The sequence below is a fragment of the Vulpes vulpes genome, chromosome 15 (assembly GCF_048418805.1).
Source record: "Vulpes vulpes isolate BD-2025 chromosome 15, VulVul3, whole genome shotgun sequence".
Lineage (NCBI taxonomy): Eukaryota > Metazoa > Chordata > Mammalia > Carnivora > Canidae > Vulpes > Vulpes vulpes.
Genome location: NC_132794.1, coordinates 77,623,295 through 77,649,901, shown reverse-complemented (window position 1 = coordinate 77,649,901; position 26,607 = coordinate 77,623,295). Strand labels below are relative to the sequence as shown.

The 26,607-nt window shown below is 44.8% G+C and overlaps 1 protein-coding gene across 1 annotated transcript; it reads left to right on the top strand.

Moving 5' to 3' along the window:
- The first annotated feature begins 983 nt into the window (after positions 1–983).
- On the top strand, positions 984–21,718 carry LOC112917435 (putative protein FRMPD2-like). The gene is given in 7 exon segments (XM_025995510.2): positions 984–1,091; positions 2,923–3,067; positions 4,950–5,016; positions 5,018–5,165; positions 7,571–7,669; positions 13,446–13,789; positions 21,670–21,718. Coding segments are annotated over 7 exon segments (960 nt in total).
- Positions 21,719–26,607: the final 4,889 nt, after the last annotated feature.

Sequence of the window (26,607 nt, the reverse complement as noted above, 5' to 3'; positions counted from 1 at the left end):
GTCAGGAGGGAGCAGACAGGTGGTGACACTTTCATTGTGTTTTCCAGGGTGGCATTAACACAAGTGTGCCCTATGGAGGTATTTACATGAAATCCATTGTTCCTGGAGGGCCAGCTGCCAAGGAAGGACAGATCCAGCGGGATGAGGGATGGAGTCATGTTGGGAACTGCATTCTGTGGTGTGATGAGCCCTGGCCTGGGAGCTACAGCCTCCAGGCCTTGCCTCACTCCCACCCTAGAATTTGTGCAAATGATTGCCTCTCCAGGTCCTGGTTTCCTCACCTGGGAAAGGGGCTGACTCAACCTGGCCTACCTCCATGATAAGTTAACAAGGGGATGAAATGTTTGTAGTGGCACACTGGGGAGCATAAGGTGATTCTAAAATATGTGATTTTAAATAAGCTTGTTGCTGTTTGGCCTTCAAGGGAGAAAGTAGTGCTTCCTGTGGAGGGCAGAGTGTGCATTGATGATCCCCACTTTAGTATCCATAGAGGACAACAACAAGTCTCCTCTCTGCCTTTCCTCATGTCCTCTGCTCTGAAGCAAGGGGGTGATTTTTATTGCTCTCCAAAATGGCAAGTTGAGCTAGAAAGGGCACCCAGGATCTTAGTTATCTCTATTTTCTCAAGAATTCTCTTGTTCCTAGCATCAACCAGGTCTTTCTGGCCTGTTTTGAAATGTAAAAAAAATCCTGGAGATATAAATATTACCCCTAAGTGACTTGAAAGTGCTTTCAAAAATGGTTTCACAGGAAAATAGGAGAAAGGATTTAGTTATACAGAGTTGGCTCAACCCCTCTGTGAACCAATAATAGAAATTTCTGTGTCATTGATCTATAAAGGTGTTCAGAGAGGTGGCTGGCAGCCAGGCCCCGTTGGGGCTCCTCACAACTCTGCTTCCTGTTCCCCTTTGAGGCTGCATGGAAGAGTGCTGGGCAGGAACTTTCAGGAACAGTCATTTTTACTGCCTCCAGAGCTTGAAGAAATGACTTCTGTCCCCCTTCCAGGTGACCAGCTCTTGCAGGTGCATGAAGTGGGTCTGTGTGGCCTCACCCACAACCAGGCTGTGCAGTGCCTCAAGGATTCTGGGTAGGTGAGTGCCGCATTAGTGGGAGTTGTCCTTCCTTCCAGAGCTTTCTGGGACAACATCAGAAGCTGTGGTTGCCTCTGGGTGGGAGGCAGATGGGGAGGTAACAAAACAAGACTTTCTTCTTTGTCTTATTTTCTCTTTTACTTCTTCACTTTTCTATGGTGATGTGAAAGCCAGGAGGAAGTAGACAGATTTCCCAAGAAGAATACCTTGTCCCCTGCAAAGACCCTTGAAAAGCTAGCTTTCCACTTGCCTAGGTTCTGAAATCAGACAGCTGAACAGAGCTGATATGGTGGGGCGACATCTCCCACCTGGCTCTGGCTGCCCCCTCACACTCTCTGCTCCAGCCCAAACTGACCAATGCTTCCATCTGCTCTCAGGCCCTGTCACCAGCTGGCCTTTGTACTTGCTGACACCATCTCTCCAGTTCATGCTAGTCCAATCTCCCTGGGTAAATTCAGGTCATATTGCCCCGGTATTCTTATCGCAGTGAAGTAAAACTCAGAGCTGAAGGCATTGACCCCTTATAGACTCCTTATTCTACGTGATGCCCAAGCAACATCTGGATGTTACCATGCTGCGTTCAGTTCTCTGGCTTGAGGGTTGGAGCCTTTTCATGCTTCAGTGTCCTAAACCACAGAGCTGGCATTGCCCTCTAGGTAACTGGGGAATTGGCAGAGATGGAAAGGACTCCTGTGGGCCCTTCTGGCAAAATGAGGGAGCAGGAGGGCCCCTGTTTGCTTCCTTTCCCAAAGCAGTCTTCTGGTTCGCAGTGAAATTGACTCATACTGGCCACCTTGGTTGACCTATCTTGAGAACAGAGTCATAATTTATTAGTACTTGCTGTTCCTTAGACTTTTGCTAATGAACCCGATTAGAGAAGATTCTTCTTGCTTGCTGCCAGAAACTTGCTGGCAGTGATGACAGGTAGGAATTGTTGCTCTGGGATCATGGGCTTGGTGCTGAATGACAATGGCAACAGAAGGACATTGGCAGGCCCAAGTCCCCTGAATGGAAGCTTAATATTTCTAAAAGGGTCCAGGTGATATCTAGCCACTGGTTCCTGAAGTATGCTTTGTGTAACAAGTGTGTGGGGAAGAAGGGTGGGAAATCAAACCAAAAGAAAGTGGGAGGCCAGATTGGCATAGGTCTGGGATACCTGCCAGGAGTTGGATTCTAGGTGATGGGAAACATTAGAGACTTTTGATCAAGAGTGTTGCATGTTCAGTTTGTGTCTTAGATCAAACCATGTGTAACAATGGGGGGAATGGCCTGAGGAGGAGGAGCTAGGGCCCAGGAAGCCAGGTTAACTAGAGCTTGTCACAGTCCTGCTGGGAGACAGTAGGAGAGGGAATGGAGGAGAGGGAGTCCTGGAGAAGATGTTTCTGATGGTGAACAGGCAAGTCTTAGGAACTAGGCATTTGGAGAGCTGTAGGGCGGGCTGGAGAAGGGGGCGAGCTGTATCCTGGCAGGTGTGGCCACTGGGAGGTTAGTTGAGAGATGGTTCCATGTTCTGAGAAAGCAGATACAAGGGGAGGAATGTTTTAGGCAGAACAAAGAGTGGATAGTGAGGGTGAGAGAGAGGAAGATGAATTTGGCCTTGAATGCATTGAAATGGAGCTACATGTGTTACCTCCAGGAATGTTTGTCCAACAGATAGTTGAAAATATAACTATGGATCCCAACAAGTGGGTTAGATTGGAGATTTTAATTTGAGATTCAAATGAAGCTGCTATTGGAAGTATCAGATATTTAAGAAGCACTTACAGGGTAAAGGGAGAGCCTCCTGGTTGCCATATCATGTGCAAATGGAGTTTGTTCACCCATCTTCCAGGTTGCAAGACTCGTCTTAGAGAGAAGAGGCCCCAGGACTGCCCAACAGTGTCCTGCTAAAGACAGGATGGGAGATGAATGCATGGCGGTTTCCTTGGCAACAGCCTTGCCTGGCAGGCCCGCGGGCTGTGTCTCAGTGACAGATGGTGAGAGGAGAGAGAATTGAGTGTTACTATTGTTTTGTCATCCTCTGCCGCTTTTGAATTCTCAACTCTAAAGGGAAGGTAGGAAGGCTTCCTCTGGGTTCTCAAAAGATAGTGAGCATGATGCGGCTGGCATTCAGATTGGCGGTGGAAACCAATCTAATGGAATAAGTTTCGGGGAAAAAATGCATTTTTCCAAAATGATTGCCAGGCATGATTCTCCTCCATGCCTTCTGAGGTCTCTCGATCAGCTGTCTGAATGCTTGTGTATAAATATTTAGGAATAAAATTGGAACAAAAGGGTCGGGCATTTTCTGACCAAATCTCCACATTTTAGCCAAGATATCCATCACAAAAGATCTGGGATGTGATGAGGCAGGCAGGCTGAGAGGGGAAGGTGCTCAGAACTTATTTTTATCATCATGTAAAACAGTAAATCTCCATCAATTTGCAGGGACATCGTGGCATATCTTCTGATGGGTTGCCTCTCTGCACTGCCCTGTGATTGTTTCTTGCTAGGAAAACATGTTCTCCCTTAGTATTTCATGATTTGGACCTTAATCATTTTTCAATCTCCTGTTAGGGATTTTCCTGAAGATGTGAGTCAGGTTGGATGCACAGTAGCCATAATGAGTGATGGGGTTGGGTAGAGTGGGGTACGCGTGCATAAGACAAGTCTGTTTCCTTTCATGGCTCCTGTGCTCACTCCAGAGAGGCCCTCCGACAAACTCACTATCAAATGAGGTGGGGGGAGTGTCTCATGGCAGTGATGGTGAAATTGGTCATATGTTATACCTGGAACTAAAAGCTTCAGATGCTTTCATTCTCACCCCAAATTAAAGTTTATGAGACAGTGCTCTGTCCTATTGATCCATTGCCAAATGGAAGGCAGACTAGGAGAGACCCAGAGGCCTCTTCTTGGACTAGTGAGGTTCCTGGGCAGTGTCCGTCTTTGCTGCCTGGAGGGAGCTGTTTTGTTTTATGGTCTGTCCACGTGGCTAAACAAAATAGCAGCTAAAACATTTTGACAGAGTTGACCAGAATTTTCTCCACAGTCTAATTATGCAAAATTTTGTTTCAAATATACAATTGAGGTTCAATTAAGGTTCTAAAGGAGTAATGGGGGGATCCCTGGGTGGCCCAGTGGTTTGGTGCCTGCCTTCAGCCCGGGGGCATGATCCTGGGGTCCCGGGATCAAGTCCCACATCGGGGTCCCTGCATGGAGCCTGCTTCTCCCTCTGCCCGTGTCTCTGCCTCTCTCTCTCCCTCTCTCTCTGTGTCTCTCATGAACAAATAAATAAAATATTTTAAAAAAATAAAGGAGTAATAGGAATATATATAGGTTTTACTAAATGATATAGACATATTGTATATTGTATATGTCTATAAACTATATATTTACATATAAACCTTACTGATTATAATTGCTTTGTCCAATAGGCAGCTACTTGCTATGTATGGCTATTGAGTACTTGAATATAGCCAATCCAAATTGATAAAATATATATTTGATTTTTGAAGACTTAGTTCATAAGGATGCAAAATATCTCAGTACTTTTTCATATTGATTACTTGTTAAAATGGCCATATTGTAGACATATTGGTTAGATATACTCTATGGTTAAGTTTATTTTACCTATTCCCTCATACTTTTTAAAATGTAGCTATTTGAGAACTGAAATTACACATGTGATTCACATTTGCAGCTTGCCTTTTATTTCCCTTAGACAGCATCGGAATGGATTCTATCATAAAAATGAGCAAGATGAAATCTTTTTGTGTAAAACATAAATAATTCATCTACTTGACCATTTACATTTTAAGGCTAGTTAATTTCATTGGGAATCTACTAAGGAATTTATCTTGTCCACCTCCCACAACACAGGTCCAAAGTTTGAAGTCACTCTGAAAAAAAAAAATGCCAGTGGTTTGGGATTCAGCTTCGTGCAGATGAAGAGAGAGCTACAGTCATCTCAAGAATGATCTTGTGAGGATTAAGAGACTCTTCCCGGGGCAGCCAGCTGAGGAGAATGGGACCATTGCAGCTGGTGACATTATCCTGGCTGTGAATGGAAGGCCCACAGAAGGCCTTGTTTTCCAGGTAGGAGACCATACAGCCCATATGTATGCACACTGACACCAACCATGCCTCTTTCAGGTTCTCCCACCATAAGGAGTACTCTGGCCTCTTGAAAGCATACCTGGAACCTGGATCATACAAAGAAAGTAACTGGTAGAACATTCTCACATTTAATTTTCTGTCTCAGTTCTTGAATAGCTAACCTTGAGTAAGCCTTGCTTCTAATTAGGTTTATAATGAAACTGAAGACAAACCCTAGCTGTATGCTGACTAAAGCCCTCCAAACATTCTAGGAGGTGGGTGTGTGGGCTGAAGAGACTACAGTGGGTCCCTTTCTGCTCTTCTTCTCATTTTTCTATTAAATTTACATTTTGATGTGTAGTGTTACAATGGTTGTCCTGCATACAACGGTTGTCCCAGTTTTTACATATGATAAAAAAATGTAATTTAAAAAAGAGTAAAAAGTGGACACTTCTCTGGGCACCTGGGTATCTCAGTCAGTTAAGTATTTGACTCTTGATCTCAACTCAGGTCTTGATATCAGCGTTGTGAGTTGAAGCCCTGCATGGATCCCACTTAAAATAAAAGTAGACACTTCTCAATGTTTATAGCACAGTATCTCAATGGAATATTGTGCATATCAGTCAGAGTCCTGGATTGAAAGTGAGTCATATGAGGAGAATTGAATAAGGCTGTGATCTGGTTGTTGGGAAGCTCAAGGGAGAGCGTAGAGCCCTGGAGCTAGGAACAGTGGGTGCAATTATCTCTCTACCCCTCCCAAGTCCAAAAGCATATAGGAAGGAGCAATTATTCAACCAGAAAAACTGAGAAAGCTGGTGAAGTGGACCTGATGACATAAGCTATGACATTTACTGAGGGACCTAGCCATTCTGTAACAATCCCATGTGGAGGAAGGTGGGAAAATATGTACCCACATCCTTTTCTTCCTAGCTCTGATCCCTACCCATGCTTCCATTGGCTGAGCCAAGAGGAAGCCCCTCCCTCTCCTCCTATCTCTGATCCCACCCATGCTTCTATTGGCTGAGCCCAATAGGAAGCTTCTCTGCAGTCTGCACAGACCCACCTTCAGAACACAGAGCAAGGTGGAGAATGGCTTTGGGCTGCATGGTGAGGGATGGAAAATCCCCAGGATGGCATATGTTGGTTGGCAATACTTTTATCTCTTTATTTTGTGAGCCAAGAACTATTTTCTGAGAACCAAACCTGGGTCAGCAGCTCTGTGAGGAGTTAAAGACACAGAGGCATGAGTTCATATATTCTCAGAGCCTGTAGTGGGGTGGGACAAACAAGAAAACAGAAATGACTGTGTAAAACAAGTGTCATGAGAAACAAAAATGCTTGCCCCAGGGAATAGTGCAAGGAAGCACATTCTGTGGAAGTCCATTGCCACTAAGGGGGTATTAGGTGGTGTCCAGATCAGTGATTCTCAAGTTGGAATCATATTGCCTTTCAAGGAACATTTGGCAAAGTTCAGATATATTTGTGGTTGTCACAATGGCAGGTGTCAGGGACATCAAGTGAGCAAAGACCAGAGATGTTGCTTAACATTCTTCAATGAACAAGGCAGCCCCCACAACAGGGAGTTATCCAGCCTAAAATGTCAGTACTGAGAGTTTGAGAAATCCTGGTGTAGATAGGAAATAGGAACTACCAAGGCAACTTGAAGCCCTGGGATCTGAGAAAGTGGGTTGGAGGAAGAGGCTCAGTGTAGCTGGAGCTTAGGATGTGGGAGCAGCAGGAGCAGGTGGGAGAGAGAGAGTGGGGTGAGAGGCAGCAGCAGGTAAGAACAGGTCCTGTGTGCTGTGTTGCAGAGCCTGTTGAATGTGACATGAGACAGAGAGGGGGTTCAGTGGGAGAGGGACCTGGTTATGTCTGCATGTTGGAAAGAGCTCTCTTGAACACTGTGGAGGGGCGGGGGAGCGAGTGACACTGGAGGAGGCAAGGAGCAGAGAGGAGGGCACTGCAATTTCATAGGTGAGAAGTTCTGAGTGCCTGAACTGAGCTGTGGAGGACAGCTCAGGGCCAAGGATCAAGCTTTAGAGATTGGGGTGGTGGGACGTACATGCTGATGGCTCCTGAGATGAGGAGGCTGCTGAGAGGAGAGGAAGTTGGAGGTGATGAATAGCTATTTGTTTGAGTCACTCTCTCAGTAAAGAAAAGGCATCAGTACTGACAGGTGCTGCCATGAAAAGGCCCTGGGCAGACCCTGGTCACTTCTAGCCCAGCATGGGTGTATATGTTACCTGCATGGGAACCTCAGGTCAGTGGCTTTGGATTCTCTCACCTTAGGAAATCAGGCCCATAACAGTATTCTCTAGAGTTCTCTGGAGCCGAGAAGCAAATTAAGGGGACAGTGCCAGGGAGATATACCACCATATCCAACCACAGATTCTGGTTTCTTGTAGGAGGTGCTCCACTTACTTCGAGGGGCCTCACAGGAAGTCACGCTCCTACTTTGCCGACCCTCTCCAGGTGCACTGCCTGAGATAGAACAGGGATGGCAGGTAAGATGCGATGCCCTCTAGTGCCTTCAAGCACCTCTTTTCTTGTCTGGTGGGTCCTGAGAAACCCAACTTTTTTTTTAGGCAGGATTCAATGCCATCTTCTTCTACTGGGGCAGGAAAATATCTAGCCTCCAAACCTCAGTTAATCTGTGAGAAGTTAATGAGAACCTATGCCCATCTTCTCCTTGCCCCCCCCACTCTGCCTCTCCAATGTTTGTGTCTTCCTGTAGATAGTCATATATCTAGATTTTTGTCTGTGAAACTTCTAGAGCCAGGCTTTCTGGTGGACACAGCATCAGAGGGGAGAAAACAGGAGCAATACAAAACCAGACTGAGGAAAGGTACAAATTTCCATTTGGAGGGATGAAATGGAGAACAGGATGTAGGCCCAGCTTTAAAGCATGAATTAGATATGCATGGTCAAGGCAAAGAAGAAGCATTGAAATCAGAAAAATTCAGAATTTTTGCTTTGACACCTGTATTAGATTCTCCAGAGAAATAGAATCAATAAGGTGTGTGTGTGTGCAGAGGTATGGGAGTGGTTAAAGAATAGGCTCACATGATTGTGGGGGCTGGCCAGTCTAAATTCTGCAGGGTGGGTTGGTAGGCTGGAAACCTACGGAGGGGTCCATGTTGCAGCATGTGTCCCAAGGCAGGCTGGAAGCAGAATTCCTCCTTTTTTTGGAGATCTCAGTCTTTTTATCCTAATCCCTCAACTGATTGAATGTGGCCCACCCACATCATGGAGGATCATTTGCTTTACTCAAAGTCTGCTGATTTAAATGTAAATTTCATCTAAAAAATGGCTTTGCAGAAATACCTAGACTAGTGTTTGAGCACACATCTTGGTACTACAGCCTAGCCAAGTCGACAGACAAAATTAATCATCATAATGCCACCCGTTGGCTCCTTGGGACACAGAAGCTGCAGCAGAGATTTGAGTGCAGGACATTTATGGGGCCTGCTCCTGGAAATACCCCTGTGAAGGCAGGGTTGTGTGGAAGGAGAAGTTAACATGCTGCAGCTGCAACAGAGGCCTCCTCTGCTTATGTTACAGGGAGCTTTTGAGCTGGGATGGCCCCCTCAGAGCTGTCCTGGTCTGGGGCAAGAGAGCCTGTGGCTTTGCACTTTGTATAAACCAGAAATGGGGTGTGGGCTGCCCCAAGGGAGGGGATCTAACTTTGCTGAGACAGCTCCCTTGAGTGGAGCACGATTCCTGGGGAGGGGCTAGCTGTGAGCTGTCGGTAACCAGCATTCCCGGCAGCTGGGGGATGAGGGCCTTCGTCCTGTGAAGGCATCTGTGTGAGTACCCTGCAATCACCTGCACCTGCTCTTCCTCTTGTTGACTGCCTGCTCTTCCACTTGCTGACTACCTGGACCTTGGGCAATTTCCCAACTTCCCTAAGCCTCATGATTCCTTATTTATAAAATGTGAATAAAATCGATCACTCATCACTGAGGGTGACAATCACTAGAGACATCACAGAGGATTTTGTGACCCAATCCTTTGATTCTCTGGACTCAAGATGTCATTTGATACAGACTTCAGTGAGAAAATTGCCAGGGAAAGGAAATCAGAAAGCTGTCAGTTTGGAAAAGAAGGTAGACATGGCAGTTGTATTGAGCAACTGACCAGGGAATGAGAAGGTCAAGCCTCACATGCACAAAGATCAGGCCGAGGGCTTTGTGCCTATGTTTTTGTTGAGATATCTAGGAAATGCCAAGAAAAAATGGTCCTTCTGTTCTGGAGAATATTTCCACTTAGAAGGGCCCAGAAGAGTCTAGTGGGAAGGCTTGGAGTGAGGTATAGTGGGCATGCTTTCTCCCTCCTCATACTTGAAGGACAATAGGAAGAGGAATTTTCAATCATTCATGTGGCTTCAGAGGTCAGATAGGAGACCAAGGAAGGGGCATTTAGTTCCTAATTAGAATACAGTAGTCATAGAAAGGAGGCAGCCATACAAACATCTGGAGTAAGTCATTCCAGGCAGAAGTGATAGCAAGTGTGAGGCTCTGAGATGGGAATGAAACTGGATGTTGGAGGGACAAAAAGATAACAGGTGTGGAAGGGAAAAAGCTATAGAATGAGTCAGGGGCCACCTCACTTAGGGCCTTGTAGGTCTTGGCAATGTGCTGATTTCATTTTGGCTTCAGTGGGAAGCCATTTAGCTGGAAGTAGTGGGAGGGTGAAGGGTTAGGCAGAAGCATACCCTCATCTGGCCTATACTTCAGGAATACCACTGAACTGGAGATGGACTGGAGCCAGCCATCATTCAAATAAGATATCGTGGCTTGGACTCAGGCTGTAGCCAAATAGTTGGTAAGAAGCAGTCAGATATAGGAGGTAGAGCCCAAAGGATTACTTTTGGCTTAGATGTGGTCACATGGGAAGAGAGCAAAGTTTGGCTTGAACAACAGGTTGAATGATGATATCACTTGCCAAGCTAGGGAGTGTGTGGAGAGTGCAATTTAATGTAGGTAGAAGAGAAGTGATAGTTCTTGGTAGCACATAGAACTAAAATGTCTATGGGACAGCCAGTGGAGATGTCAATTAGGCAGGTATTTGTGGAGAATTGGCATGCTATCAGGGCTGGAAAATGTAGATTTGGGAATTGTCAGCAAATAACATTATTTAGAGCCATGAAATGGATGAGATCACCCTGGGAAAGAGTGCAGAGAAGTAAGCCTTGGGACACCCCCAACATTGAAAGGTCCAGTTCAAAGAAATGAGATGGTAGTAGGGGCCTGGGAGGTGGGGGGGGAAACCCAGGGAAGGGTAGAGTTCAGAGCAAACATATTCAAGTAGTGTTAAGTGTGTAAAGGATGTTCTTAAGAAGGAGGAAGAAAACACTTATGTTACATGCTGCTGAGAGGTAGAATGAGGTGAGGACAGGAATTTGTCCTTTGGCTTTAGGAAAATGCAGGTCCCTAGAGACCCTGATCAGAACTGTTTCTGATGAATGATGGAGAGATAGATGCGTGGGTGGAGTAGGTGCAGGGACAAACAGCGAGACACATACAGAAAGAGTGAGTATAAGCATGCATCTGAGGAGCTGAGAAACGAATTGCAGATAGCTGTGGCAAGAGGTGGCAATAGCGCTGCCGGCTAGCTGGTAGACTTTGCTGTGGGGAGGTGAAGGATTCTTATTTGAATGTGAAGGAAGAGGTAAGGTCTGGGAGGCGGTGGTTGAGGAAAGACATGAGAAATAATGTAGAGGCTAAAGAGAATAGACAACAGACTTCACTAAAGAAATAAAGAAAGATTATCTGGAAGTCTTGAGTGCCCATTTAACTCTTGTGCTCATACACTTGGCATCAGCCAGTGACTCAGAAGCAGGCCACTCCACACAGAGTGGAGTTACAGTATGGCTCCTCACATCACACAAAATAGAGGACAATGGAGGCACGTAACACAGAATGGGAGCTCAGGATCTTCTTTATTTCTAAGGGAATGTTTATGGGGCAGAAGCATGGACTCTTAGCAGAGGAAGAAGGTGGTGGTGGGGAATGTGGTGGTGACAACGCACCATTGACTGGAAGCTTCAAAGAGGGTGAGGATTGCAGTAGGGTGAGGACTGGGTATGATGATGTGGAGGGAGAGGAATGGTTGAAAATGAGATTTTGGAGGTCCCCCTAAAGGTATGAGAGAAAATATAACTGTTCTTACTATTTATTTTTTATCTCATCCACTTCAAATTTTAATTTTTGTTATGTCCTTTATAATTTACATTGTTTATCGGTAGAGTTATGAGTTTATGATTTATAATTAAATAAAAGTGCATATTTGGAAGCATATTCCCTCCCACCCTCCACCTCATTCTGGGGAATGGACAATCAGCAAGATGAGGAGACTGCCAGGGTGGGTGGCAGAATAATGATTTCTCTGCATTGGCGAGGGCAAAGATGGGGGCCCAGCCCCAGCAGGCTCTAAAGTCCATGTGCCCCTATAATGTCAGGGGTATAGGTCATGGGCTAGAAGTGATAAAACATGATTTTCAGGAAAAAGTAAACTCGACTCTCACATAGATGTAAAAGTGAGTATACGTAAAAGATTTTATCTAACTTGTTCAAAGAGGGAACCAGGCAGATGTTAAAACTGCCTTGTCCAAAAGAGATTTCAAAGAACAACATATTTATTTATAGAGTTATGAAATAGCTCAAAGCAAAGAATACATAGAAGCAGATGACCCAGAAGGTTGTGCTGTAAACAATGCATAGTTTTCACCGAAGTATAAATTTGTTTTCTTCCTATAGAAAGTTGAGCAGTTAGTGTGCTAGTGTGTCATTAAAGTCAGAACCTAAGAGGCCCAACAGGGATGTCAGCAGTTGAGAGGAATCAAGTCTCGAGGAGGAGCCCCCCAGAGCAGGGAATCAGGATGGGAACGGGGATGAGGCTGTGAGAATGAGCCGTCATGAATGAGGACAGGTGAAGATAAGAGTTTATGAAATTCATTTCTTACTGGGAAGTGGGACAAAGAGTCATTGTAATTTTTGTTTCCATATTTTTTAAGTTTTCTTTTTTTTAAAGTTTAAGTAATTTCTTTCTTAAGTTTTATTTATTTCATTGTTATTTTTTTTAATTTAAATTTTAGGTAGTGAACATACAGGGCAATATAGGTTTCTGGAGTAGAATTTAGTGATTCATCACTTACATACAATACCAGTGCTCATCCCAACAAGTGCCTGAATCCCCCCATCACCCATCTAGCCCATTCCCCCTGCCTGCCTCCCCTCTATCAACCCTTAGTTTGTTCTCTATTGTTAAGAGTCTCTTATGGCTTGTTTCCGTCTCTTTTTTTCTTTCCTTCTTTCCCATATGTTCATCTATTTTCTTTCTTAAATTCCACATATGAGTGAGATCATATGGTATTTGTCTTTCTCTGACTTGGCATAATACCCTCTAGTTCCATCCATGTTGCTGCAAATAGCAAGATTTCATTCTTTTTGGTGGTTGAGTAATATTCCATTATATATATTATATATATATATATATATATATATATATATATATCACATCTTCTTTATTCATTCATCAGTAGATGGACATTTGGGCTCTCAAACATAGTTTGGCTATTGCTGATAATGCTGCTGTAAATATTGGGGTACATGTATCCCTTCAAATCTGTATTTTGTATCCTTTGTGTAAGTACCTCACAGTATAATTGCTGGGTCTTAGGGTAGTTCTACTTTTAATATTTTGAGGAACCTCTATCCTTTCCAGAGTGGCTGCACCAGCTTGCATTCCCACCACAGTGTTATGAGCATTCCCCTTTCTCTGCATTCTCACCAACGCCTGTTGTTTCTTGTGTTGTTAATTTTAGCCATTGTAACAGGTGCAAGATGGTATCTCATCATGGTTTTGATTTGCATTTTCCTGATAATGAGTGATGTTGGGCATCTTTTCACATGTCTGCTACCCATCTGGATGTCTTTTTGTAAAGTGTCTAGTCATGTCTTCTGCCAAATTCTTAACTGGGTTATTGGTTTTTTGCGTGTCGAGTTTGATTTTTTAAAATTTTAAAATATTAAAAAAATAACGCTTACATTATTTTTCCAATGCTCCAAGCTAAGTGGTTTAGAGAAGGTTACTTGTGTCACCTAGGGCCCAGTGGGAGCTGGGGTCCTGACAGAGGGAAGCTGACCCAGAGCCCATCTCTGAACTGCTTTGCCCCACAATCACATGGAAGAAAAACCATGATTATGTTTTAAAGAAGTAAGTTTTAGATTTTGCTTAATATGGAAAGGATCCAATAACCCTTAGCATTTCTTTTAATAGACACCCATGGTCTCATCAGACAAAGAATTCACCAGGGCAACTTGTACTGACTCAGAGCAGAGCCCCAGTTTGGATCAAGAATATAGCCAAAGGGAGAGTGCCTCCCCAGATGCAGGGGAAAGCCTGGCTCCTGGGCCAGAGTCTTTCCAAAGGGCCACTGGGGAGGTACAATGGGACCAAGACCTAGAGAGATCCTGGGCCACTTCCTCGATGCATCCTCAGGATTCCCACCCTCACTTATGCAGACTGCAGCAATAAATGGATGCATCAAATTTGGCCACCTCTTTGGAAAAGGATATAAGGGAAAACTGTTATTCAGTTTGTGATATCAGGAGACTTGAAAGGTAAGAATCACCACATTTGCAGATACTTTGTAAATGGCATTTCATTGCTAGAAATTACAATCAAGCAGTTAATAACGGTGTTCAGATGCTTACTGGGTCCAGCACTATTCTAGGCATTTGGCAGAGGTGGGAGGGGTGGGGCAGAAAAAAGAGAAGCATAGGTCTGGAGCTGTTGCAACCACAGTGAGCTTTTGGAAAACTAGCCTCACTCGGTGGTCGTCCTGTACCCTTGGAACCTACAGATAGCAGGTGTTAGGTGTTTCTCCCAGCTACAAACCTTTGTGCTACATCCCGCATGGCCTTATTTTTAGTTTTTTAAAGATTGGTTTATTTATTTTAGACAGCAAGTGAGAGAGTGCAGAGGAAGGAGGGGTAGAGGAAGAGGGAGAGAGAAAATCTTCAAGCAGACTTCCTCCTGAGCTCGGTCCCATGACTCTGAGATCAGGGCCTGAGCCGAAATCAAGGTTGGAATTAATTGACCCAGCCACCTAGGCCCCCCACACCACCTCCTGCATGGCCTTTTAAAGCATTGTGATAAGAAAGAAGTTTCCTTGTATACATCACCCTCTTTATTGCTAATATAATACTTGATAATTGACACCAGTTTTTTTGTTTTTTTTTTTATGATAGTAACACAGAGAAAGAGAGAGAGAGGCAGAGACACAGGCAGAGGGAGAAGCAGGCTCCATGCACCGGGAGCCCGACGTGGGACTCGATCCCGGGTCTCCAGGATTGCGCCCTGGGCCAAAGGCAGGCGCCGAACCGCTGCGCCACTCAGGGATCCCTTGACACCAGTTTTTTAAAAAATCTGTCTTTATCTTTAAAGACCGGACTGAAACATTCATTTTAATAGCCATTTTTAACTTAGCCTTCATTTTGTGCCCCCCCCCCCCCCAAGTATTTGCAGTCTTCTATCCTGTTCTGATGGAAAACATTCTGGGTGATTCAGTTTGACAGTATTTATCACATATACTAAGGTGCACAGGAACCTGTTAGGAACAGAGAGAAGGCTTCAAATACCTAGAAAGGGTGAGATACTGCCTCAAGGCATGTGCTAGCTGGATGCATGGGCACAAAGCAGGCAAATGATAAGGAAGGGTGGCTTGTGTTTGACACTGGATATGCCCACTGCTATGAAATGGCTCTTTTTTGTTGGTCATCCTAGAAGGCTGACTAGGGCAGATCTATAGGGCCTGGTAGGTGACATGAAGAATGAAGCAGCCCATTTCATGCAATCAGGCAAGGTGAGATCTGTGACTAATAGGAGCCGGTCACATGTTCCCCCAAAAATGTTCAGGGGGCTCCTGGGTGGCTCAGTCGGTTGAGTGTTCAACTCTTGATTTCAGCTCAGGTCATGATCTCGAGGGTAAGATCCAGCCCCACATCTGGCCCCCCACTCAGGGTAGTCTGCTTAAGGTTCTCTCTCTCCCTCTGACCTCTCACCCCTTCAAAATAAATGAATAAATAAAAGCATTCAGGGATCCCTGGGTGGCGCAGTGGTTTGGCGCCTGCGTTTGGCCCAGGGCGCGATCCTGGAGACCCGGGATCGAATCCCATGTCGGGCTCCCAGTGCATGGGGCCTGCTTCTCCCTCTGCCTGTGTCTCTGCCTCTCTCTCTCTCTCTGTGACTATCATAAATAAATAAAAATTAAAAAAAATAAAATTAAAAAAATAAAAAATAAAAAAATAAAATAAAAAATAAAAACCCGGTGTGTGACTATCATAAATAAAAAAAAAAAAATTAAAAAAAAAGAACCTTTAAAAAAAAAAAAGCATTCAGGTACAATTTCTATAAGAATGCCATACCAACCAAACAAAAACTAACTAGTCTGCAAAGTAAAACAGAGTGGGCAAGCACATTCATCAGTGGTATTCATTTTCATTGTCTGAAAATGCATAAATACACATGTATTTATCATTTCTTACAATTGTATTCTAAGCAGGAATTGATGTACTTGGTCACACGATAAAGGAAAGAACATCCAGAGGTTTACCCGAGGACAACTATTAGTGTGATCTTATAGGAAACATTTATGTTTTCCTACTCGATTTCCTTATAGGAATGAGGCTACTCTCTTGGAATTTTAAAGGTTTTACTGCCAGAGAGTTCAGGATGATGGACAGAAACCCTGAGCATTGGATTATTGGATTTTAGAGTTACTCTGGGTTTAGCTACAAGCCTGGAGTTTGACTTGCCATGTACTTTTAAACTAATATAGTTAGCAGTTATTAATGTTTGTTTTTTTTTTTTTTACTAATTTTAGTTTTGTCGCTGTTTCATTCATGAAGTCACAGAATCAATAAAAAAATGATCTGATCAGACTTCATACTCCTGCTGAAAACTATCCCTGAAGCAGGGGACCTGCTTTTGATTGAATACCTCCAGGGATGCAGAACTTGCTACCTATTAAAGTGACTCATTTTATCATCATGTATTTGTTGACCAGAAAGTGCTTATATTAGGATGAAATCTGCCTTTTTTCTATCTTTTACTTATAAGTATATGCCTATTTTCTCCTATCTTTTGTCATTATTTTTGCAAGAAACATCATATTATTTTTTGGATCAAATTAAATTTGGCTTTAGTGTTCCTACTTGAAACGATATACCTGATGTCCAAAACATACCATCTTTGGAGGAAGTTCTCCTCTCCTGGAGTTATACAAGAATCTTGAGGGCTTTTCCAGAGCATTCTGGTGGAACTTCTGATATTCAGTTAGTCATGCTTGTTACCAAGGCCAATGGTGGTCCATGGAGCCATAAAGAGGCAGCCTTACTGTTTCTCTGTCCTGGCTCCCTCCATGGCCAAAACCTCCCCCTTGGACTTGACCTCCCTGTGGTGCTCCTGGTAATGACAGCCACTCTGCCTCCTCACAATTCCTGGCTGCATTTTTACCATGTTTTTTCCCCTGCTCAGGAACTTTTCTTTCCTTCCAAAGGAAGGACTGAAACCATGTTAGCTTCTTCTCTAACAGGACATTATTAACTTGCTCTAGATGCATACATAGTGACCATCCCCTACAAGAAGAAAGCATGTCACATGCCCCACAGTCCCTGAACATAGTCCCGCAGTTCCTGGTAGGATTGTGGCTCTTTGCAGACTCCTCTTACAAGTGTATGCACCTCAGTTCTGAGGTGGCTGTTCCAGGCAAATACCTCTTCCTTTCTGGCACCTGTGAGTCAAGTTGTCTTTCTGCAGTTTGGAACAAAAAGAGCACAGACTTCTTGAGCATATAGCTGGTTTCAGCTTTAACATGTACTAAGCTGTACTAAGTATGCCGGGAGTGTTGACTCCTCTGAGCCTGAGGCTTCTTTTTTTATCATTTATTTATTTTTTATTGGTGTTCAATTTGCCAACATATAGAATAACACCCAGTGCTCATCCTGTCAAGTGCCCACCTCAGTGCCCATCACCCAGTCACCCCACCCCCTGCCCACCTCCCCTTCCACCACCCCTAGTTCGTTTCCCAGAGTTAGGAGTCTTCATGTTCTGTCTCCCTTTCTGGTATTTCCCACTCATTTTTTCTCCTTTCCCCTTTATTCCCTTTCACTATAGCTTCTTTTTTTATAAAATAATAAATTTATTTTTTATTGGTGTTCAATTTGCCAACATGCAGAATAACACCCAGTGGTCATCCCTTCAAGTGCCCCCTCAGTGCCCGCCACCCATTCACCCCCACCCCCCGCCCTCCTCCCCTTCCACCACCCCTAGTTCGTTTCCCAGAGTTAGGAGTCTTCATGTTCTGTCTCCCTTTCTGATATTTCCCACACATTTCTTCTCCCTTCCCTTCTATTCCCTTTCACTATGATTTATATTTCCCAAATGAATGAGAACATATAATGTTTGTCCTTCTCCAATTGACTCATTTAACTCAGCATAATACCCTCCAGTTCCATCCATGTTGAAGCAAATGGTGGGTATTTGTCATTCCTAATGGCTGAGGAATATTCCATTGTATACATAGACCACATCTTCTTTATCCATTCATCTGTCGATGGACACCGAGGCTCCTTCCACAGTTTGGCTATTGTGGACATTGCTGCTATAAACATCGGGGTGCAGGTGTTCCGGCGTTTCATTGCATCTGAATCTTTGGGGTAAATCCCCAGCAGTGCAATTGCTGGGTCGTAGGGCAGGTCTATTTTTAACTCTTTGAGGAACCTCCACACAGTTTTCCAGAGTGGCTGTACCAGTTCACATTCCCACCAACAGTGTAAGAGGGCTCCCTTTTCTCCGCATCCTCTCCAACATTTTGTTGTGTCCAAGATTGCGAATCGGAGAAACCACCAAGGAGCCGACACCGATGCAAACACACGAGGGTTTATTTACAAGCTCGAGCTTGGGTCCAAGTATACCCGACGCAGCAGAGCAGGGACTTGGACCCCAGGCTAAGAGGCGTAGCAGCTTTATAGGGGCCAGTGGCCCATGGGATACGCAGAAAGTTGCACAGTCATGTCGTCCACACGCAGGTGGCCGATTGAATTACACCTTACCCTATAGTATCCACTTGAGCTGGCCTATCACTTTGGTCAGAATCGGCGCGCAGTATTGGCGGGCACAAAGCAGGGTTACATTGTTATGAGCCGATTTCCGATTAGGGTGTGCCCAGCGGTTGACTAGGGTGGGGCAGCGCCTTAAGCCATAAGCAGGTCATGTGGGGGTCATAGGGGAGGTGGCAGGTGTAGCACAAAATGGAATCAGTCCTGCTCTGCTTGTCCAGGGGTAGGAGATTATTGTTAAATTTCCTGGGTCCCACAATTTTTGGTTTCCTGCCTTGTTAATTTTCCCCATTCTCACTGGTGTGAGGTGGTATCTCATTGTGGTTTTGATTTGTATTTCCCTAATGGCAAGTGATGCAGAGCATAAGAATGAAACTAGACCACTCTCTTTCACCAGACACAAAGATAAACTCAAAATGAATGAAAGATCTAAATGTGAGACAAGATTCCATCAAAATCCTAGAGGAGAACACAGGCAACCCCCTTTTTGAACTCGGCCACAGTAACTTCTTGCAAGATACATCCACAAAGGCAAAAGAAACAAAAGCAAAAATGAACTATTGGGACTTCATCAAGATAAGAAGCTTTTGCACAGCAAAGGATACAGTCAACAAAACTCAAAGACAACCTACAGAATGGGAGAAGATTTTTGCAAATGACCTATCAGATAAAGGGCTAGTTTCTAAGATCTATAAAGAACTTATTAAACTCAACACCCAAGAAACAAACAATCCAATCATGAAATGGGCAAAAGACAGGAACAGAAATCTCACAGAGGAAGACATAGACATGGCCAACACTATAGCTTCTTAAATATAAACAAAGACCAGGACGGTGCCACAGGGCACTCTACAGGTCAAAAGAAAGAACTCCTAACTCTGGGAAAAGAACTAAGGGTGGTGGAAGGGGAGGAGGGCGGGGGGTGGGGGTGAATGGGTGACGGGCACTGAGGGGGGCACTTGACAGGATGAGCACTGGGTGTTATTCTGTATGTTGGCAAATTGAACACCAATAAAAAATAAATGTATTATTAAAAATTATTTAAATAAATAAAGTAGTTTGAGTTTCAGAGAAGAAAAACAAACAAACAAAAAAAACAAAAGAAAGAACACCTGCTGAGTCCTCTCAAGTCACCTGGCATGCAGCAGGAACTTAACAAAAGTCAATTTCTTTCCCTTTCTTGGATTGTTTCTAGCTAAAGAATGAATCCCATCAACTGAAATTCCCAGTAAATTGCCAGAATTTACCATCTGCCAGGTGGCTCCTTCCTAGAGCCAGGTGGCTGCCAGCAAATCCAGAGTGTTCATGGAGGAGATGAGATTTTACCTTTCCTTCCTTGTTCTTTTCTTTTACAACTGTACAACTAGAGACTCCACCATGTCACAGTAGGTGCTTATAAAGCATGCTAATAAAGCAGTACAGTACATTTTCATGGAGGAGGATTAGAATTGCCTGCTGCCGGAGGGAGGACTTGGCACTTGGCTGGAGTCGCATCTTATGCAAGGTTTGTTGCTAAAGTTAGGGCATTGAGCAAAAATCACATGAAGTGAACATCACTTTGGAAGGTGTGATGTTCTTTTCTCCTCTGGTGTGGGAGGAGATTGCTTTTTCTTTGAGCCTCAAGTGAAGGGCCTTGCTGTCTGCCAAATACTTATCTTTATGTGCTGGACTCATAGGAATGAATGGGGATAGCAGATTTGAGGCTTTCACTTGTGTTCATTCCAGGGCTTATGCTCATAGATTGGAGAGATGGTCATTGCAGGATGTTTAAGGTTATTTCTCTCTCTCTCTCCTAGCACATATAGTTAAATTCATGTAATTAAAATGCAAGTATCATTTAGTGAAAGTGATGTTGTAAGCCTTCATGGTTGTTAAGTATGCAAAATGAAGCCAGTGTCCTTGAAATGAACCTAAAGTTACAGTACACCTTCCGGAAAGGGTGCTGTTTCTGGAATAGCAAAGAATGAGTAGGAGGCTATAGGTCAAACTCAACAGCAGCTGCCATACCTGCGGTGACATAAGCGTAGCTAGCCGAGGCATGAAGCTGCCAGGTGAGTGGCCTCTTGGTTAGATAGGAAGACACAGGGAACCTCTGTGAGGTCAGAAGCATGCCTGAGGGAAGAGAGTGAGGCCTGTGCCTGGTCAGGAATGGCAGTAGTCCAAAAGCAGAGCTGGGGCAGACTGGGGCCTGGTGTTGATTGCAGCTGGCTTCTCTCTGCACACTTACAGGTTCCCAGGAGGTGCCCCTAAGCCCTCTGCTCACTCCCCGCCAACCACACATGGTCAGGCACACTACTCCAATAACTCCTAAATACTGGGCTTCAGCTCAGGATTGTCATGCAAGCGTCAAACTCAGCAGTCCACTGGACTTATCTCCTTGATGTCTTAGAGACACCGCAAGGTCACCCTTGGGACCAGCAAGGCCCCTCCAGACACTCTGACACTTCAACCTCTTGCAAGAGCTTATCAGAAAGGTTGGAGGAGGATGGTGGTGGGAGGTCAGGCACTGTCAGGCATTGTAGTGGCCCAAGGCATGTGTTGTCACCTGCTTCTCCTCCAGCCATAGGGAGAGAGGGAGGGAGTGTGAGAGGTAGTGGGCTGCTTGTGGAGGCGGGGGTGTGGGGGGTGTGGGGAGAGTGCCTGGGCAAGAGGCTGGATTTCCTGTTCTTTTTTTTTTTTTTTAAGATTTTACTTACTTATTCATGAGAGACACACAGAGAGAGAGACAGAGACATAGGCAAAGGGAGAAGCAGGCTCCCCACTGGAAGCCCAATGCAGGACTCGGTCCCCAGGACCCAGGATCACGATCTGAGCCAAAGGCAGAAGCTCAACCACTGAGCCACCCAGGCATCCCTGATTTCCCTTTCCATGACAAAACTTCCACAGTGTTCCTTTCCATACTTATAAGGAGATGCATTTTCTACACAGTTTGGTCAAATGCTTTAAGGTTTTAAACCAATTTTCCTCCAAAGTGCTTAGTGATTTTAAAATATTGCTTTCCTAAAGTGAGTATTCCTCTTAGAGTCCAGGTAGCATACAGTTTCCTTTTTATGCACATGAGTGTGCATCTATTTACATGAAATACACATTTACATATATCCTGTAGGTCTCATGCGCAGAAATAACATCTTTTTGATGGTGAAACTCAGGTTGGTGAAACTCCAGTTATACTGGGGAGGACTGACCCTCTGTGCATTTGGGGGCTTGTAGCAGCATCAGAGCTGAGTTTACAAGAAAGGGACATTTCGGGGCAGGGGGAGGGAGGGGAGAGCAGAGGGTACATAATAAAGCAACCCATTGCTTTGGATGTGAGGAAGGAGGCTGATAAATGAGAATTCGTGTGTTTGATGAAAAGCTAAATCTGCTTGCATTTCTTATAGATTTTCCTCCTCATCCTCTCTAACCGGGCTTTCAACAGATATTTTCTGACCACATTCTCTGCATGTTTGAAGAGCTGTACAAAGTGCTCTGCCATCTGTCTCAACTGCTTGTTCTAATCAGAGAGCATGTGGGGTGACCTTTGGGCAGTCCCTGGAATGCGTGTTCTTCCACTGTTGTGCCTGAATCTTCACGGTCAGACAATGTGCCTCTCTCATCGCTCATCTGCTTCCTGTGTCACACGGGGACTAAATGTCACTCCAGCTGGCTGCCTCTCCAAATAGGCCCTTTCTCAGCACTCCAAAAAGGACTTGATATTTGCACGAAGTGCTTTGAAGGTCACCTGCTTGAGTTGATCCCAGCCTCCTGCTTGGGCTCTTTCCCCCTAACCCTTCTGTTGAAATGACAATCGTCATCATTATGATGATAGCCTCTCCCATTTACTGAGGACTCCTCCTGTACCAGGAGCCACGAACGTATGTACCAGAATTATGTGATCTAAGCAATTCTATAAATTTCTCGACCTTCCCATTTTTCAGATGAGCAAACTGAGGTCCCAGAGAAGTTAATAAACTTACCTGAGGTCTCCCTAACCCCCCATATGAAGAATCAGTCCTAGAACAGAGTCATAGCTCTGTTTTCGATGCCATGTCCTCTGGCAAGTCCTCCGTGGTCTCCTGGGCTCAGTCAGGAGCCCCCCTGCTCCCATAATGCTCTATGCTGCCTCTACCATAGCACTCTCTCCCTGGATTCTAACATTTGTTCACTGTTCACTCTTCCCACTAAATCAGGGGATCCTCAAAGACAGGGCCATGCTTTATTTACTTTTCAGAGCAGTCTCTGGCAGGAGCTGTTTGGACACTGTCTGGCTCTCCTATGCTGTGTCATGATGAACATCCTGAAAGCAAGGAAAGGTGGGGAGAGGAATTTCTTATCAATGCTGGAAGACACATGGGTTTCTGTTTTCTAGTCCTGAATTGGACACAGATGATGAAGAGGGAGACACGGGTCATCTACGTAAAGCCTCTTCTTCCACTGTGGAAAATGAAGGATATCTTACCATCAACTCTACATGGGAAGGCCAGCTACCCTCTGAAGAATGTTTGGAGGCAGATTCAGAGACCATTCCCTTGCCACAGTTCTGTTCTTGGAGTTTTCTCTCAGAGTCTTTGCCTGCAGAAGAAGTCTGTGATAGTGAGAGTGAATGGGAAGACCTAGAGGAGGCTGTGGACTTGGATGACGGTACCCTCAGGTGGGTATCACTCTGGGTAGACTGAGGCTGTGCTGAACTCTTCTAGTGGGGTTCAGAGTTCACCTTGGCTGGGTGGTGGTCCATGGGCATCATTTGTGTCCCTTATGCCCCCTCAGGAGGTCACACCTCATCATGGCACTTACAATGGCCCATGTTCCATGACAACAACGCTAAAAAAGATCAGGTTATTGTCATTCCCATTTCATAGATGACACATTCGGGACTTTTCCAGGGTCACACAGTGACTTTTCTAGGGTCACACACATCCCTGGCTCTCCCCCTCTTCAGACTGCATGCTCAGTGCTCTCCTCTGCTGCCACCAGCATGTGGCTGGGTGGACCTTCTCTCTTTTGGTGGGCTGCTTGTGAAGTGCTGACTCCTCTTTTGTGTGCTCCTGCCCGCCCTCTGGCTAAATATATTTCAGAGAAGAGCCTCAGAGAAGGGCCATGTAATGTGGCCCTTATCAACAGCTGCTATGCCTCAACACAGTGAGCTTTTTCTTGATCAAGAAAGTCAATCTGGCAACAGAAGATGCCACCATAAGTTGACTCTGGGTCAGAGAGCTGGAGTCGGATGGTACTGAAGACAAGCGAAGAATAGGTATCATAGAGACTGTCAGACTAGGGGACACCTGGGTGGCTCAGTGGTTGAGCATCTGCCTTCGGCTCAGGGCATGATCCTGGGATCCTGGGATCCAGTCCCACATCGGGCTCCCCCTGGGGAACCTGCTTCTCCCTCTGCCTGTGTCTCTGCCTCCATGTATCTCTCGTGAGTAAGTAAATAAAATCTTAAAAAAAATAAACTGTCAGACTGGGAGCAGAGTGGGTTAAACTCTTGACAGCTTGGCAAACCACCCAAAATCCTGTTAAATTATCTATAGCGTATGCTGTTCCAGTCAGTTTATTTATTTTTTTTCCAGTCAGTTTAAAATGCTGAATGCTCAAGAAACTTCCATATAAACATATTTTCAAGGCACAAAGAAACTTCCCAAGGCATTGGCTCATGAAGATTTGGGTGTGATCGAAGCAGTCTTGTTCACTTTCATACCATTGTGCCCTAGCTACATTTTTCCTGCAATGATTGACCTAGATTCTTAGATGCCCATGGCAGGCAAGCTGATGAGGTGGGTGGGTATTGGAAATTCTGATGTGACAGAAGGACTGGTTCTGATCTGAAATAGGAAGCAACACATTAACAGAGGGGAGGACCTGGAGGCTTTGAAGACCATGCCTGCCATCCATATGGAAGTTGGACACTGACAGCTTTGGGGATGACGAACGATGGATTCACAGGAGTGTGGAGCCAGCAGAGGGTGCCTTATATGTGGAGGGCAGTCCTTCTAGAGTGGGGTTCTCAGGGCTGGGAGCTAAAAGAAGATGGGGTGAGCAATGCTTTGAGGACCCAAGCAGCCAAGAGCCCCCAAATTTCAGTACTTATGAAATGTCCCAGGAGATTTGCAGTCCCCTGGGGATCCAAGCCTGCCTCTGCCATTTGCTGCAGATCACCCAGTGATTTTGAAACCATCCAAGATTCAGCTGACTACCAAATGGGGATAGTGAAAGCCACCTCATACTGTCATTATAAGAGATGACAATGCATGTTAAGGGTTTAGCACACTGCTTGGTGAGTAGTAAGGACTCACAAAGTCTTAATTCACTTTAGTCCTAAGTCATAAAGGAGGGCATTATATCAATGAGATGATGCAGCCTTTATGAATGCATTCAGTCCTGTTTGTTTTTTCCCATGTTGACAAAGGAGCCAGGTAACTTTTTCAGACTTGTTCTCTAATGTGAGGGGTGGGGTGAGGTGGGGAGAAATACTAGTTCATGGCAAGGGTATCTGAATCTGGATGTACTGAATAGCTCTCAGCTATGGACAATGGCTTGGGATGTAATTAGGCTTAGGCCTGCCATAGTCACTTACTCTACTGTGCTGAGAAGGCAGGCCTGCAAGTTAGTGCTCAAGGTGTGAGTTCATAGCCTGGGCTCTGTGGAACAGCCCATAGATAGGCTTCAAGGCACCCAAGCACCTCTAGAGTTAGAATACTGACTTCCTTGTTTCTTTTGGAAAAAGAACCCCCCCCCTTTTTTTGAAAAAGCAACTCCTAATATCCCTTAAGTTCTCTAAGTGACCCACAATCCTCAAAAGATTAAGGATAGTTGTTGATTATCTCTTTCATTCTAGAAGTGAGGAGAACTTGAAGAGTATAAGGAGGACTTTATTTATGGATGGAATCATACATCCTTTAAAACTATATAATAAATTATTTTCTTGGTCCTTTTAGACAATGAGATAATATTGGTACATAGGCAGTTTCCACAAATAATTTCATTTGGTCCTCATATCAACTTTGAATGGTATTCTTATTCTTCTTTTAAAAATGGTACTTAAAAGTTTTGTTTATTTAATTTGTCCAAGATCATACAGTTAGGAGGGTCAGATTCACACTGCATCAGTCTGTTTCAACTTTTGGTGCATTTTTGCATTTTTCCCTAGAATGTGTTTTCCATGTGGACTTGTGTGACACACATGCCTTTACATCACGTGTCATGAGTCCAACTATTTCTCTCACAAAATATTTCTCTCTTAGGAGGCTAAAACAATCCCTGCTGTGGTGGGATTGAACTGTTCAATTGAAGGCAATTGAACTGCTCTCTTTAGTGAAGGCTGCTGGCCTCAGGGCGAGGCAAGCCAGTGAAAGCTGATTGTTGTTTTAGGTGCACAGAGAAAGTCTGAAAACCCCCAAGGTTTCTGCATGGACATCCTTTTGACAATGATCACATGGAAGAGCCCTCAGATGTTCCTGGTCCAGAGAATGTACGTATGAGCTCTACAGCCAGGAAAGAAGCCTGTGGGTCCCTGAGAAGGCAACATGGAATGGAGGGTCTCGCCCAGTTAAGAAGTAACTTCAAAAAGATCACACCTGTCACTTCTGAGACTCATTTTTTTTTAAAGATTTTATTTATTTATTCATGAGAATACACAGAGAGGAGAGAGAGAGAGGCAGAGACACAGGCAGAGGGAGAAGCAGGCTCCATGCACCGGGAGCCCGACGCGGGACTCGATCCAGGGTCTCCAGGATCACACCCTGGGCTGCAGGGGGTGCTAAACCACTGAGCCACCAGGGCTGCCCCTGAGACTCATTTTGAATAGCAGTTGTGACCTCTCTTCCATTCTGGGGTTTATGTTGAATAAAGCTGTGTGTGTGTGTGTGTGTGTGTGTGTGCATGTATGTGCATGCATGTGTGTGTTCATATGTGTGCTTATGGTGGGCTTCCCCCTTGTGAAAGGATCTGAGAACCAACCACCTACATGAAGAGAAACCAGCCTAGGGTGAGGTCTCACGGCGGCCACACCAATACACAGTTCCTGGGATAGATGCAATGTTCCAGTTTGCACTTTTTAGTTCTCCATTGGTTGAAGGAGTCCTCACAGTTTTCAAAGTTCTGTTAGTTCCGTTGAGGGAATCTTCCGAGAGCCTTGGCTCAAGGCCCCAGGAGTACCATGTGTTGACATCATGTTCTTCCTATGCAACTCCAGATGGTTAGAAGTTCTTTTAAAGCACTTTCCTGGGGATCCCTGGGTGGCTCAGCAGTTTGGTGCCTGCCTTCAGCCCAGGGCGCGATCCTGGAGTCCCAGGATCAAGTCCCAAGTCGGGCTCCTGCGTGGAGCCTGCTTTTCCCTATGC